Here is a 15,704-nt window from a genome sequence, read left to right on the forward strand (position 1 = left end):
CAACATGGATTCCCACCCCGATCCAGAGCCCTTCAAACGGGCTCACCAGGCTCGGTTCTGCCACTGGGACCCCGCTGGAGAGTCTCGACTCCCTGACAGAATCCCGCCCAGAGCTTCAGTCTCAGCTCCCATCCTCTGTCTCCCACAGGGTCCTGTGGCATCCACAGCATCCGCGTTTTCCGTCCTCTCCTCTGGGCCTGGTCTCCCACCACCACCTCCACCGCCACCCCCTCCTGGGCCACCTCCGCTTTTTGAGAATGAGGGTAAAAATGAGGAGTCTTCTCCTTCTCGCTCAGCTTTGTTTGCCCAGCTTAACCAGGGAGAAGCCATCACAAAAGGTAAGAAAACGAATCCTCCCTCGAAGCTGCTCCCCTCTCGCGCTGGCTCTAAGCTGGTGGAGTCTCCAGGGCCCCAGTGAAATGCGCATCATTCCACCCCCCCACCCCCACCCCCGATAGACTCAGGGAGGAAGAGCTGCCCTTGGGAGGTGGAAGCTCCAGGAACCTAGGCTCCACAGGCTGCCACGTGGAGCAGCAAGAAGAACTCAGAGACTCTGTGTTCTCAGTTGACCAGTGAGTGGTACCCCTCAGTACCAGTGCTTCCCCACCACCCTCCAAAACTAAGTCATCAAGATCAAATGAGATAAAAATGGTGACTAGTACCCCGTCCTGCAATATGGCAAATAGTTGATTTTTTTAAAATGCAAATGTTTACAGTTTATCAGGATCTTTTAGTACACGGGTGCTGAACAATACAGTCATGTTACTAAAAGGCGTGTTGCAGGGTTTTTGGTTTTTGTTTGTTTGTTTTGCACAACTAATGGAATTGAGGGTGTCGATGTCCCTCTACAAGGGCCTGAGAGCTAAGGACTCAAACTTTCCAAATTTACCCCTGGCTCAGAGCTGCTCTGCTGGTCCCTCTGAAATTCACTTGCAAAGTAAAGGAATGGACTTCTAACGCTAAAGCTCATTCTGTATTCTGAGAAATACTGGGGTATCATAGCCTTTTAAACCACACCTAGCAAATGATTTGGCTGTGAGTAAGCCAAGAAGTCTTTGGGGGTAAGATGGCCTGAGGATTTGTAGGGATTCTTTTGTTCTTTTTGCTGGGGGGCAGGGTGCCTCACTGTATTAATTTCTTTTCTAATTACTGTGACAAATTATTCCTCACAGAAGCAACTCATGGAAGGATCGGTTTTGGCTCACAGTTTGAGAGGGTACAGTCCATCACTAGGGGAAGGTGTGTCAGCGGGAATGCAGGACTGCCTGCTCCCATCACAGTGGTCAGCAAGCAGAGGGCATGAACACTGGAATTCAGCTCACATTGTCCTTTTAGTTGAGTCTGAGACCCCAGCCCACTGCATGGGGCCACCCATATTCAGGGTGAATCTTCTCTTCTCAGCTCAGCCCCTGGAAATTCCCTCCCAGACATGTCTAGAGTCATGTCTCCTAGGTGATTCCAAATCCAGCTGAGCTGACCTTTCACCTCGTCACATCTTGGTAAAACAGGAAGTAGAGAGTGGACAGGAAGTGGGGCCAGGCTATGAAACTGTAAGGCCTGCACCTAGTGACCCACTTCTTCCAGCCAGGATTCACCTCATCAACTTTCAATCAAACCTAAAGGTTCCACTGTTCCACCCCACCCCAACCCCCCAAAAGCATCATGATCTGGAGATCAAATTTTCCATGGGCCTTGAGGGACAATGCTCAATTTTTTTTTAATGCACACAATGTTTCTTTCCATCTAAGCTTACACAGCATGCAGCCTCTGCACACTGACCTTGAGCGATGGAGTGTTATGAAAACAGTAATGCCAAAGGTTCTTGTACTTTACATGGTGGGTATTTCCCTTCTCATGAGACAGGAAGAAATGCACTACATTGGGCCACCCTCTGTTTTAGTTTCTTTTCTATTACTGTTATAAAATGCCCTGATAACAGTGACTTTAAGGGAGGGGGGATTTATTTGGCTTAAAAGCCCAGTTTACAGTCCCTCATTGTGGGGAAGTCAAGGCGGGAACTTAGAGCAACTAGTCACATCACAGTCGAGAGCAGAGAGAACACATGCATGCTGAGTATTCAGCTAGTTTTCTCTGCTCTTAGAGAGTCCAAGGTCCAAAACCAGGGAATGGTTTTGGTAACACCCATTTATAGGCTGTTTCCACATCAATTAAGGCAATCAAGACAAACCCCCTCAGATGTGTCCTCAGGCCAACGTGATCTAGACAGTCTCTTGTTGAGAGTCTCTTCCCAGGCAATTCCAGGTTAGGGGAAGTTGACAACTGAAACTAACCGTCCCGTGTTCCCAGGGCTCCGGCATGTCACAGACGACCAGAAGACATATAAGAACCCCAGCCTGAGGGCTCAAGGACAAGCTCGATCTCCAACCAAAACCCACACTCCAAGCCCTACATCTCCAAAATCCAATCCTCCTCAGAAACATGCTCCAGTGTTAGAGCTGGAAGGGAAGAAATGGAGAGTGGTGAGTGAAGCCCTTCTGCCTTGACTCTGAGTCACTCAGCTAAAACCGATTTCTAAACACCTACGCAGCTAGAACCACTTCCCAGAGACATGAGATTTCTAGGTGAGATGCCAAGATGAAAAAGCCCCGGGTAGAATGAGAAACAGCAGCTTCTGCAGGCTTGCATAGTGTTTCCTCAGTAGCTCCCATGCATTCTTTCTTTCTCCTTTCTAGAACTGTTTTTTAACTGTGGTTAAAAAAAAAAAAAAGATGCATATAACATTTACCATTAACTATCTTTAAGTGCACATTCCTGGGGTGCTGGGTGTGTTTACACTGTTGTGTTTCCAGACCCAACACTCACCACAGACCCCTCTTCATCTTGCAGGACCTAACCCTCCAGCCCCTAGCCACTGCCAATATGCTTTCTTTTTATGAACATGACTACTGATTTCCATAACTTTTAATCAGACATGGGAGAAGCCATCAACATGTGGTCCTGGGAGTCTGCGCCTTGTGGTGATGGGTTGATTGTTTCATTCATAACCATAAACCACTGCTGCCACTCATCAGTCTCGGGGTTCATTGTATGAGCAGGCTTTGAAGATGGTTGATAGCTGGAGTTCACTACTGACCCAGAGAGCTTCCTTGAAGATTAAGGAACAAAAAGTCCCTGGAAAAGTTGCAAGGGCCTGAATAGATATTGTAGCTTACACCACTGTTTGGACATCACCAGTCCCATTTCCTGATGGACACAGCAGGGTCTGTTGCAGCATCAAGTGGAGTGTCAGCCTCCAAGTCTCCATAGCAACCATACCCCTGCTCCAGCCCCACCCTCTGGCAGGACTGCTAACATCTGACTCTTGGCAAACTGATAGCCACTTTCAAGCCGTGGTTCACCCACTCCCATCATTACAAGTGACAGCTCAGACCTCGAGGTTTCTCCACAAAGATAATGTTCTGGACGGAAGTGCACTGGGGAAAAGAATTCTGTTGAAGCCTCTGGTAACGTCAGCACTCAGTGGATCCAGCCTGTCTCTCTGTTTATGTTTACTAACCATGTCTGCCTTCCCTTTAGGAATACCAAGAGGACAAGAATGACCTTGTCATCTCAGAGACCGAGCTGAAACAAGTGGCTTACATTTTCAAGTGTGAAAAATCCACTCTTCAGATAAAGGGAAAAGTAAATTCCATCACTGTTGGTAGGCAAAACTAAGGGTGTTTTTGCTGTGGTGATGCGCTGGGTTACAGAAGCATGCCAGGTGCAGTCACTGGAGTTTGTTTTCCCCTTTTAGATAACTGCAAGAAGTTCGGCCTGGTGTTCGATAATGTGGTGGGCATTGTGGAAGTGATCAACTCCAAGGACATTCAGATCCAGGTGAGCAGCCTCCACAGCCAAGCTCTGTGCTGGCATGGCTCTGCATGGACCACTCATCTTCCTGTAGGGCACAAAGGAAGGGACTCGTTCCCAGTGTCCACCCAGAAAACATCCAGTTCCTGTTCTTCCTAAGCACAGCTCCATCATCACCTCTCGGGGGAAGCAGTCTTTATTCTCAGTCACCTTTTTTTCCCCTCCCATTTTGTACTGCACACACTTGTCTTACCCTCTCCATCTCACAGATGGCCAATGAGCTGGGGACTTAGCTTAGCGGCCCACAGTGCACGCACACATAAGACCTTGGGTTCTATCCGGAGCACTAAAAAAGAAAACAAGGGACAGCTATGCAGTCCTTACAGTTCTGAAGACGTATATAGCACCTGAATACTGTATGCACCCAGTAAATGTTGCTGAGTGCATGATTGGATGAATCAGCTACCATATGAATAAAGGATATTGAGAGACTATCCTAGGATAATAATAGTCCCCTGCTAAAGAGAATTTCTCCCGCGGGGAAAATGGCCCTGAGGAAGAAGGGGGGAAATGTATAGAATCTGTGAGATAATCAGAAAAAAAACCAGGAAGTAGGATTGGAATTGGATTTTCAGAAACAAGAGAAAATCCGTACTCCTTTAGTAATTTTGATTTTATTGGGTAGGCTTTTACAACATACAGAAATCTAGAGGACTTCTGACTTTGGGCCAAGTCCAACTTTCTCATTGATTATACTATTTGCATATTGTTAATTACCCTTTACAATCTGGTGTTTCCTCATGATGATTGACAAGATTAGATTTCAGTTTTACAAATCTTTCTCTTTCCCCGGCTTCTCTCCATTCACACTTTTAATTAGAACTCATTTAATTGTATGTATTACATTTGTATATTTACCTTGTCACTTAAGAAGTTGGTGGTGTTTATGCCCACTGTATGGAAACAGCCCTGATTGGCCATCCTGAAACCTGGGTAGGAATGCCAGCTCTATGTACATATCTGATAATCCCAGGGAAAGGAAGTTATGCTACATGCTGTAATCAAAGGATAATTCTTGCACTTCTCCAGCCAAGGCCATATTTCATTCACAAGAACTGCATTGACATCAGAAGCAAGAGCTCTCTTCCTATCCTTACTTCAAATCAATCATGCATTAAAAGGTCCTAACTCCAGCAATAAGATAAGAAAAATAACCGAGAGAAATAAAATTGAAAGGAAGAGATAAAAATGTCTTTATAGGACAATAAAATGATTGTTTTATATAAAAGCCAAAAGATTCGATAAACTAAAGTCATATACAGTTAGTTATACTATCAACGGGGAGAAAAATCAACATCTCTTGACAGCACAAATAAGCATTAGGAAATGTAATGCAAACTAAGATTCAAAATGGCAGCAAGACTAAAGGGGACCAAATAATGCATGTTTATGAAGGACACAGGATAGTTGCAAATAAATGAGCAAAAAGACACGAGTAGCACACCTCTCTCTGTCTCTCTGTCTCTGTCTCTGTCTCTCTGTCTCTCTCTCTCTCTGTCTCTGTCTCTCTCTCTGCCTCCCCCCCCCCTCCTTAATCTAAGTCCAGGGGCGCTCAAATACTTCAACAAGATTTTTTATTAAAAAGAAAAGGGAACTTGAAATGTATTTGGAAGCTAAGTGAACAAGAAAAAGTAGGTCTGCAGAGGTGGCTCGGTGGTTCAGAGCCAATACTGCTCTTGCAGAGGATCTGAATTTGGTTCCTCCGAGGCACCAAACTAAGCTGCTGACAGCTGCCTGTAACTCCAGCTCCAGGGCACCTAACATGCTCTTCTGATCTTGGAAAGTACTGCACTCACACGCACAAACCCACACATGTGTGATGCACATAATTCAAAAGTAAAATAAAGCCAAGCGGTGGTGCCACACGCCTTTAATCCCAGCACTTGGGAGGCAGAGGCAGGTGAGTCTCTGTGAGTTTGACGTCAGCCTGGTCTGTAGAGCAAATTCCAGGACAGCCAGGGCTACACAGAGAAACCCTGTCTCAAAAAAAAAAGAAAGAAAGGAGGGGAGGAAGGAAGATAAAATGTTTTCTTAAAGACTAGATAAAATAATTTGAAAACAGATAAACAAGGTGAAATGAGTCATTCTGAGGTGTCACATGGTTAGAGATATTAAAACAAAAAACAAAACAAAACAAAACAAAAAAAACCTAGCAGACCCTGAAGTAGGCAGGTGTATACACTGAAATGGATTTTAGAACAGTTGGTTATTTATGTGGGAAAACAGTACTGAGGGGTAGGGAGATGGCTCAGCAGTTACATTCATGGGCTGCTCTTCCAGAAGACCCAGGTGTGGTGCCAGCATTGGTATGTCTCACGGCCATCCATAACTCCGGTTTCTGGATCTGACGCCCTCTTCTGGCCTCTGCAGGCACTGCAGACACATAATGCACAGAGACACATACAGGCAAAACACCCATACACATACAATTTTTTAAAAAGGAAAAAAATAAAACCTCTGAATCTCCACCTCATGACATACATAAAAGTAAGGTTCTAATTTAGAAATTAAATAGTTTCAAACATGTAGGATAACATACAGGGAAAGAAAACTTTATGAGTTCATGGTTAGACATTAATTTAGGGTACAAACCACAAATCATAAAGAAAACAGCTGGTTAATCTAACCATATAAAAATTAAAATTCTGAGCCGGGCGGTGGTGGTGCACACCTTTAGTCCCAGCACTCGGGAGGCAGAGGCAGGTGAATCTCTGTGAGTTCGAGGCCAGCCTGGTCTCCAAAACGAGTTCCAGGAAAGGCACAAAGCTACACAGAGAAACCCTGTCTGGAAAAACCAAAAAAAAAAAAAAAAATTAAAATTCTGGGCTGGAGATTGAGTTCAGTGGTGAAGTGTTTACATAGCATGGGTCCTAGGTGCAATCTCCAGTGACACACACACACACACACACACACACATACACACACAGACACACACACACACACACACACACATTTTCTTAATATATATCAGCAGAAGATATGATAATGCAAAACTGAGAGACCAGCTATGGATTGAGCAAAGATATTTTCAACATAGATAGTGAAACTGGATTTGCATCCAGAACAGGTAACGACACAATCACAGACCAAAAAGTGAGACTGGTGATCTAACAGAAAAACAATCAGGGAACAGTAACAATTCAGCATAAAAAGTGAAGTGGAGCCGGGCTGTGTTGGCACACGCCTTTATTTATTTATTTATTTTTTTTAAAGATTTATTTACTTGTTATGTATACAGTATTCTGTTGCATGTACCCCTGCAGGACAGAAGAGGGGACCAGATCTCATTATGGATGGTTGTGAGCCACCATGTGGTTGCTGGGAATTGAACTCAGGACCTCTGGAGGAGCAGTCAGTGCTCTTAACCTCTGAGCCATCTCTCCAGCCCGGCACACGCCTTTAATCCCAGCACCCGGGAGACAGAGACAAGCTGATCTCTGAGTTCAAGGCCAGCCTGGTCTACAGAGTGAGTTCAGGACAGCCAGGGCTACACAGAAAGACCCTTTCTTGAAAAACCAAAAGCAAAACATGCCCCCCCCTCCAAAAAAAGAGTGTAATGGTTGACACATGAAGATACGCTAGCCTGCCTAACAGAACGAGGAGTGTAAATGAATACCACGGTCACAGGTTCCTTTTCCACACTTATCTCTTTTACATTCGGAATGTCCTCGCTCTGCAGAGTGCCACATTCACAGACTCTAATGTGTAAAGGAGCTGTAAGCGCAAGACTGATTGTTTGCTAAAATGTCTGATGTACAAGCTGTCATAGAAGGGGAACACGGGGGCCCTGACACATCCCGGTGACGTAGTGAACCTGGTACACTCTCTGTAGGACAATTGGTGCCATGCACTAATCCATAGCCTGTGGCTGAGTCATTCCGTGTTTATGTCCATACAGTAAAGCTCTAGTGACAGACTGGGCAAACATGGAAAGCATGTTTTGTAGAATCGTAGTAATGGCAATAAAAAAACAAAAAATATTTAAGTGTCCATCAACTGGCAAATGAATAAACAAATCTTCCTAGTTGAATACTATTCAACAGTTAAAGTGAATAATAAACTATACCTACAGGCATTAAAAAAAACAGATGAATTTCAAAATCAGGCCAATAAAAAAAGGCACTGAGCAAAAGGGTAAGTTACAGGATGGCAGGTACTATATGATGAATCCATTCATTAAAAAACATCAAGAGTGTGCAAACCTATTCAACATAAAACACACTTATGGCAGGCCAAGGGGCCCTCCTGGGCATTTCACCCAATAGACAGATCCTAAACAAACACAAAAAACAAACCAGGAGAGTACTTCCACACGGGGAGGGAAGGAATGAGGAGGAAGTGAGGAAAAGCGAGGTGGAAGATGGTGTCCAGGGTCTTCAGTGATACTGTGAGATCTTCATTCTTGTGGGAAAAACAAAACAAAACCGAAGATGAGTGTGCGCTGCACACCTATGATCCCAGCGCTCGGGAAGACTCCTTGCAGTTAGAGGCCAGCTTGACCTGTGTAGCAACTTCCAGGCCAGCCAGGGCTGCATAGTGAGACCCTGTCTCAAAAACAAACAAGCCAACACATTAAAGCCAAGAGTAACAGTGTACACCTGTGCCCACAGCACTTGGGAGGTAAAGGCAGAAAGGTCAGCAATTCAAAGCCATCCTTGGTGAGTTCAAGGCCAACCTAGGCTATATAAGACATGTCGGAGGGAGGGAGGGAGGGAGGGAGGGAGGGAGGGAGGGAGGGAGGGAAGGAAGGAAGGAAGGAAGGAAGGAAGGAAGGAAGGAAGGAAGGAAGGAAGGAAGGAAGGAAGGAAGGAAGGAAGAAAATTTTCAGAAATACCAAAAAGAGAATAACCAAAATGTAAGGCTGATAAGGTTGCTGCAGGAAGTGTATGTATCTATTATTCTTTGTTTCTATGCCTGAAAAACCTTGTAACTCTTTAAGGATGTGAACCTGCACTGTGAACAGTCGCCTCTGGAAAGATGAACCATTGGGTCCCCTGTACAGGGAAATAGAAGGAGCAATTCGGAGACAAGAGAAAGACATTTGATTGAACACTTAGTGAAATTTTGGATGTTCAAACCAAGAGAGTTCCATTACCTAGTTAAAGTGCCTAGTAAATTGTTTCCAAAGGGCCTGGGCACAACTGAAGCAGAAATCGGATTACCTGCCTGGGGCTGAGATGGGGACCGACTGTGAGTGGCCATTAGCGATATTTTTAAAATGGTAGAACCACCGTTCTAAAAGTGGCTTGTAGTCCTGATTGCACAACTCTGTACGTTTATGAAATAGCAGCCAATTGTACGCTTAAAGTGGGTGAGTTGTATATTTTCAAATTTTACTACAATAATGTTATTTTTTTTTAAAAAAAAGAGAAAAGCTAAAGTTCATGTAATTTGGCCTAGTAATCTTATTTTTGACAAAATGTTCTAGGAAAACATACAGATTGTGGAAGACAGACAACAATAGTCAGTGGAGATTTTTTTAAATTGTTAGGGAGAAATAATACTTACAAGCCAATCATCTAGGACACACTGGCAGTTCATCACTTTCCTTTCCTTGGCTGCTGGTATCCGCGGTGTTCGGGGCTGGCATGTAAATGCTTGTTGTTATTATAACATAAGCAAATCTAGACATTCTCAAAACATGACTACTGGCACATTTTTAAAGCACACATGTATACACACGTATATACACACACATATAAATAAATGCACACACATATACATGCATACTCATGTATATACATGCACACACACACACACACACACACACACACACACACACACACACTATTTTATTTCAGGCAGAGCCCTGCCTGTACTTACCTGACCTTGAACTACCCAGCTCTCTCTACCTTTCTCTCGGTCTGGGGTTCAATTCCAACTCAGTGTCCAGTTTCTATGGAGCAAGAGGAGGAGAGAGAGAAGCATGGTGACCAGGTTAGATGACCCGCCCCCAGGAATTCACTGGGCTCCTGCACCATCAACAGCACTGTTCCTTTGGTTTGCAAACTAGCCTTTTCTTTGGGTTGAAAGGAGAGATGTCTTTATTGCTTTAATTACCATTAGAAGAAGGAAAGTTCTGGAGTTGTAATAAGGTCTTTGGGAGAGCCCTATATCCCTGTGGACATTTGAGGTGGACAGATCTGGAAACTGATTGTGGGAGGAGAAATTTAAAACTGATCTGCATTTTTACTGGACTTCGATATTTGTAAACAGTACAAAGCTCTGCCTGCTCTGGCACAGGGTCCCGATTATCTCCGTGAATGTCCTCCGGTTGGGCTTGAAACGAATACATTTTGAAATGCGTAGACACCTTTCTCAGATGAACTTCACCTTCAGCCCTGAGATTCTTACCCAGCAAATGACTTACGTGGGAAGAATGGTAGCGTTTCTTACTTATTCTAAAGTTTGGCAACAATCTACTTGGCTTCTATTCAAACTTACTCTCATTGTGCAGCGTCTGTATGGATATTTGTTTGAGCCCCAGTCTCACAGATAACTGTCAAAACTTACATTTTCAGCAAACGAATCCTGTTTCTCTTATCATGAAATCAGATACCCATCTCAGATTCACTAACTGGGTTGTGAGGCTTTTCTGAACATTTTAGCGGCTGCCTCCAAATTAATTCCTTAATTTCATCTCAAGAAAGAGACCCTGAGCGTTTAGGATTCTCCCTTGTTTAGTCCTTTCATTTTTGTCCCCAAATGACACCTATCCTGCACACACACACACACACACACACACACACACACACACACACACACACACACACACACACAGAGCACACTGCCCCAGTGAGTCCTAAATCTTAGCTTAGCTGAACTCAAGCTACATCTGAAGGAATTCGGGAGAGTATCTGCTTGGGTACATGGTGATTTTTATTTTAATGCCTTGGTTCCTTCTCTTCTCTCCCCCCCTCCCAATTTCAGGTAATGGGAAGAGTGCCAACAATCTCCATTAACAAGACAGAAGGGTGCCACCTGTACCTCAGTGAAGACGCACTAGACTGCGAGATCGTGAGTGCCAAGTCATCTGAGATGAATGTCCTGATCCCTCAGGGTGACGATTATGTAAGTGCCTTCCAAAAGCCTGTCCAGCAACATCAATGTGGCACGTTCACATTAGCATCCTTAGAGAGTGGCTCCTCAGCTACCTTCTGATGAGCTTCATCGGTAGGCAACCTCACAAGCAGGTCAACGAAATGGGGGAGCACCTTCCATGTGGCCCCTCTCCTGCTAGCCCCTGCATTTGTGTCTGGAGACATTTTGCTAAGTGTTCCTGGAATGAGCCAGCTCTTTGCATCTGAGTTCCTTTTATGTAGGACTAAATGTTTCCCTTTCCCCTGACGGGGGTGAACAAATGAAGGGAGATGCTTTGGGGGTTGAGAGGAAGGAAGGAGGAGGGATAATCAGTGGAGCTACGCGTTTCTGTGCACCGAGGCCAAAAATGGTGTGGTCCTCTTAACATAAGGATCTGCTGGGATCCCAGCAGAAAGCTGGGCTCCAAACCCTGGAAAAACCTAGGGTTGGATTCGGGAGCCTCACCATGGGGCTCGGAATCTGAGTTCTTTGTGAATGTTGTAGGGGAGTGCACTCAAGCCATGACATGTGTGCCGGTGAGAGGAAAACCTCAGGTGTCACCTTATCTGAGACAGGGCTTCTTGTTGGTCACCACTGTCCCAGCCACACTCCTGACCTTCTGGGGGTTAGTCTCTCTCCTCCTCTCATCTTGTCATAGAAGGGCTTAGGTTACAGGCATGCAATGTAGCATCTGCTCTGTGCATGGGTTTCGGGGTTCAAACTTAGGTCCTCCTGCTTAGACATACAAGACATACCTTGCCCACTGAGCCATCTTCCCAGCCCCAGAATCATGTTTCTTAGCAGGCTCCCAAGTAAGTTCTCATACTATCAGCCCATTGAATTCCTCACTTAGAAACACTAGCCCAAGTGATTCAGCCAGAATTTCCTTTCTTTACATCTTCTCCCCAATGAAGCAGCTAAAAAAAAAAAAAAATTAATTGAATAAATCCTGTTTTTTTTTTTTTTTTTTGGATTCTGAAATATGGCATCTCTGCTGGTTGTTATTGCATGGAAGTAGTAGGAGAATAAACACATGGAGAATTCTAACTGTGTGGGGCAGGAGCAGACAGCAAATCAAGAGCTTTAACAAGCATGCTTTCAGGAGAAGGGGCCACACCAGCCAGATGGGTCAGTTAGCAGCTATCTCAAGAGCAATCAGCAGACAGGTTGATTTCCTGAAGCAGAGATTATCCACACCCATCAATTCTTTCTTCAGCTCTGCCCATGCATGCGTCATGCTGCAGCCTAGAGTTCCTCATTTGAGTCTCAAGCCCGCTACTCTGCAGACAATGAGCATTGTTTCACCGCTCTGGGTACAGAGACTCTAACCTTAAGCTAGACAAGCATTCCCTCTTGGGTTCTCAGCCAACACAGATGGGCAGCAGAGTAGGAGAGCTGTATGCATGCTGGGCCATCCCTGGTCTTTGTAGGTATATAAGCAGAACTTCAGCTGTATGGGAACTGGATCAACTAAGACAAGCAGTGGGGTTTGGATGAGCACTTCAAACTCATTAAGCTGGTCTCTGGGCATGCTACCAGGCATCTGTAATTGTTAAAGAGGTTCAGGTGGATTCCAGTGTGGAGCCCAGCTTGAGACCCATTGGCTTAGACAATGAATATAATCCAAGCCTAAGCTTTTGTACTAAAATGTAGTCTTGCCTCTTTGGGTCAATGCCATTGCTCCCTCAAGTTGTTGGACCTCTTGACACGTTTTCCAGCAGGAGGTGGGAGGGAGCAATGCAGACCCTGCCTTGGATGATGGAATGGACAGTGGGTATGCTTCAAAGCAACCTCCCAGAGAAGAGTGATGGAGGGGTCAGTCTCTTTGATGCTGGAGCACCTTACTATCGAAGAGGTCCCTGCATGACTGGGCATGTACCTAGCATGCAGTAGACCCTGGGTTCCATCCCCAGCGTGAGGTCTGTAGCAGTTCACTTGAGAACAAACACTTGAACAGGAGTAGCAGAAATGATGCCAGGTGTACACACGCATTATATCACTCAAGATGTTTCTATTGTAAGCTGAAGACTGTGACATACATTTGTAGTCTTAGTACTTGGGAGGTTGAGGTAGGCGAATCATGATGAGTTCAAGGCTACATAGCATAAGACCCTGTATCAAAAATTATTTGATTTTTCTATTGCAGGTTCCATTCTAGAATTCTTTCCTTCTTGCAGCAAAATGAGTAAATAGATCACTTCTCAAGACTGTACAGGAAGTCCAGTGAAGATCCAGAAGCCAGAGCTGAGGGGGGCATGAGAGTGTGTGTGTGTGTGTGTGTGTGTGTGTGTGTGTGTGTGTGTGTGTGTGTGTTCTCATGCCCAAAGAGCATTTTTACAATGTCTCAAAGTAGACAGGTCTGGGCTTCATTCACACACTGATGCCTCCTGAGAGTTTGGTGACCAGATCTTCCCACTCTCTTCCCCAGCCCCGCCAAATCAGAATTAATAAGACCACAGGCTGACTCGGTGTATGTTCGGGTTTGATGGGGAGCAGTGGCTTGCACACTGGCTGTTCTGTTCACTGGTGCTGCCATCCCTGGCCGGCTGCTGACCGTCTCAAGCCTCTGCTCCCAGCAGATGGCATCTCAGTAGCACTGAGCTCATGAGGTCTTTGGAGATCACCTGAGTTTGGTGTCTGGTGCTCATAAGAATGCCTACTTTGGAGCTTGGGGTATAGTTGTAGTATTTGCCTACCATGAATGAGGCCCCTGGGTTCCACCTCCAGCAGCCTGTAATCCCAAAACTCAGACTCAGAGGTTGAAGGCCAGCCTCACTCAAGTACATAGTGAGTTCAAAGCTAGCCTGGGTTCGTGAGACCTGTCTCCAAAAGCAAGCCTGGTTCTTTGTAAATACCGTCAGAATGACCCCAGCATGCAGTCACAGAATACTCCGGTCTGCACATGACTGGGACCTCTCTAAAATACAGATTAGGATTTGATGCAGTTTCTTTCGCCCATCAAACAACATCTGTCAGCCATCTACCTGTTTGCAAAAAGAACTTTTCATGGAAATAACTCTGCCCTTCTCGACTTCTTCCAGAGAGAATTTCCCGTTCCTGAGCAGTTCAAGACAGTGTGGGATGGATCCAAGCTGGTCACCGAACCCGCGGAAATTATGGCCTGACACCCGGGAGGTCGCCTTCCTTGAGTCTCCTCTAGCAAACCAACAGAAGCAAGTAGCTAATCGGAACTAGATTTCACCACAGCCCCTGCCTCCGTGTCAGCCTCCCGCAGTTCTGTGCTGTGGAAACAGTGTCCTTTCTGGCGCGCTTTTGTGGGCATTTCGAAATATTTAACATTTGATCATGATTATTGTGTGATTTTAGTTCCACATGAGCACAGAAGAATTAAAGGAGAAAGAATTCTGTTCCTATCGTATCGTGGACACCGTAACTGACAAGGGAAATCCCTGCTCATTTCGTCACTTAGGTTTAATTGCTAGAAAAATGAAGCCTTAGAGAATCGCTGTATGTTTTTACCTTCTAGACAATTTTAATATGATAAAATAGTCTTGTGCCCCAAAAAATATGACTCTATTTTTAATTTTTACATGTTCACCTTTATCGGCGTGGCTATCCTGTCAGCATGAATACGTACTTCAATACGTGCTTTTAGAAACACACACACACACACACACACACACACACACACACAAAAAAAAAAAAAAAAAAAAAAAAAAATTCCAAGGACCAAACTCAATTTCTTGGTCCTGGGAAAAACAATATACCCTCTATAGTTAGTGAAAAACAAAAGAAATTCTAACTTTTCATCTTAAATATTTTCCTGCTGAGTCGCTTGAAAATGCTTATTTGTCTGCATATCCTGAAGCCACATGGCGGGAGGGGGACGCGATCCTCGTTTTGCTGTGTAATACCTCATAGCTCTGCTCTAAGAACGCTCAGTCTTTGCGTTCCAGTTTTGAAGTCACTCACACTACCCAACGCCCCATGCAGCCTCTCAGGCTTGTTAGAAATGGGTTCCTCTTCCATCCACCAGGCTTGCCATGCTGACCAGCCTCCAGGATGAACACAGAGAGCCCGACTATCGCTTCCTCCACTGTTTGTTCTGCCCTGCTCGGTGTTCTAGTCTGGATAGTACACGCTTTTTCCAGTGAGCAGTGATGCTCGCCGTAGCTCTTCCCTGCACAGCACTGGGAACCCTGCAGATTCTTGTCACACTATAGCACAACGCTTGTGGAGCCAATGGGAGCGTCCACATTGTGCCTATGAGAGCCTCTGAATATCATTTTCATTTTATGAATAGCTTCTATATCCATATAGTATTCAGATCACTGATGTTCATGTATCAAGGTTTTGCTATAAAAGTTCTGTCCTTACGAATAATGTTGTGGCTTTAGTAAATATCATTTTTGAACAGTAAACTTACACTAAGTAAAAACTAATTGTTTAAATACCGAGATGAATTCTGGGTGTTTTTTGTTGTTGTTATTATTATTGTTGTTTGTATGCTTGTTGGTTTGTTCATTTGTTTGGAGTCAGCCAGGGATTCAAAGTGAGACACTGTCTAGAAAAAAAAATTACAGGACCAGAGACATGGCTCAGGGGACGGAGGCGCTTAATGTCAAGCCTGGCAGCCTGAGTTTGAACTCCAGGAACCATGTGGTGGAAGGAAAGAACTGACATAGACACGTTGTCCTCTGAACTCTACATATGAATCATGACTATGCATGCCAGTACACACACACACACACACACACACACACACACACACACACACTTGCACATATAAGCGA

The 15,704-nt window shown here is 44.8% G+C and overlaps 1 protein-coding gene across 1 annotated transcript in view; it reads left to right on the forward strand.

Annotated features, from left to right (window-relative positions):
• Positions 1–15,368, forward strand: part of Cap2 (cyclase associated actin cytoskeleton regulatory protein 2) — a 143,757-nt gene extending 128,389 nt beyond the window's left edge. Inside the window, exons 8-13 of the mRNA XM_006972842.4 lie at positions 149–338; positions 2,308–2,480; positions 3,538–3,661; positions 3,755–3,837; positions 10,801–10,941; positions 13,992–15,368. Coding sequence (XP_006972904.1) covers positions 149–338; positions 2,308–2,480; positions 3,538–3,661; positions 3,755–3,837; positions 10,801–10,941; positions 13,992–14,075 — 795 coding nt within the window. The 3' untranslated portion in view covers positions 14,076–15,368. The remainder of the gene's footprint in view (positions 1–148; positions 339–2,307; positions 2,481–3,537; positions 3,662–3,754; positions 3,838–10,800; positions 10,942–13,991) is intronic.
• The last annotated feature ends 336 nt before the right edge of the window (positions 15,369–15,704 follow it).

Source organism: Peromyscus maniculatus, chromosome 5, assembly GCF_049852395.1.
Source record: "Peromyscus maniculatus bairdii isolate BWxNUB_F1_BW_parent chromosome 5, HU_Pman_BW_mat_3.1, whole genome shotgun sequence".
Taxonomy (NCBI): domain Eukaryota; kingdom Metazoa; phylum Chordata; class Mammalia; order Rodentia; family Cricetidae; genus Peromyscus; species Peromyscus maniculatus.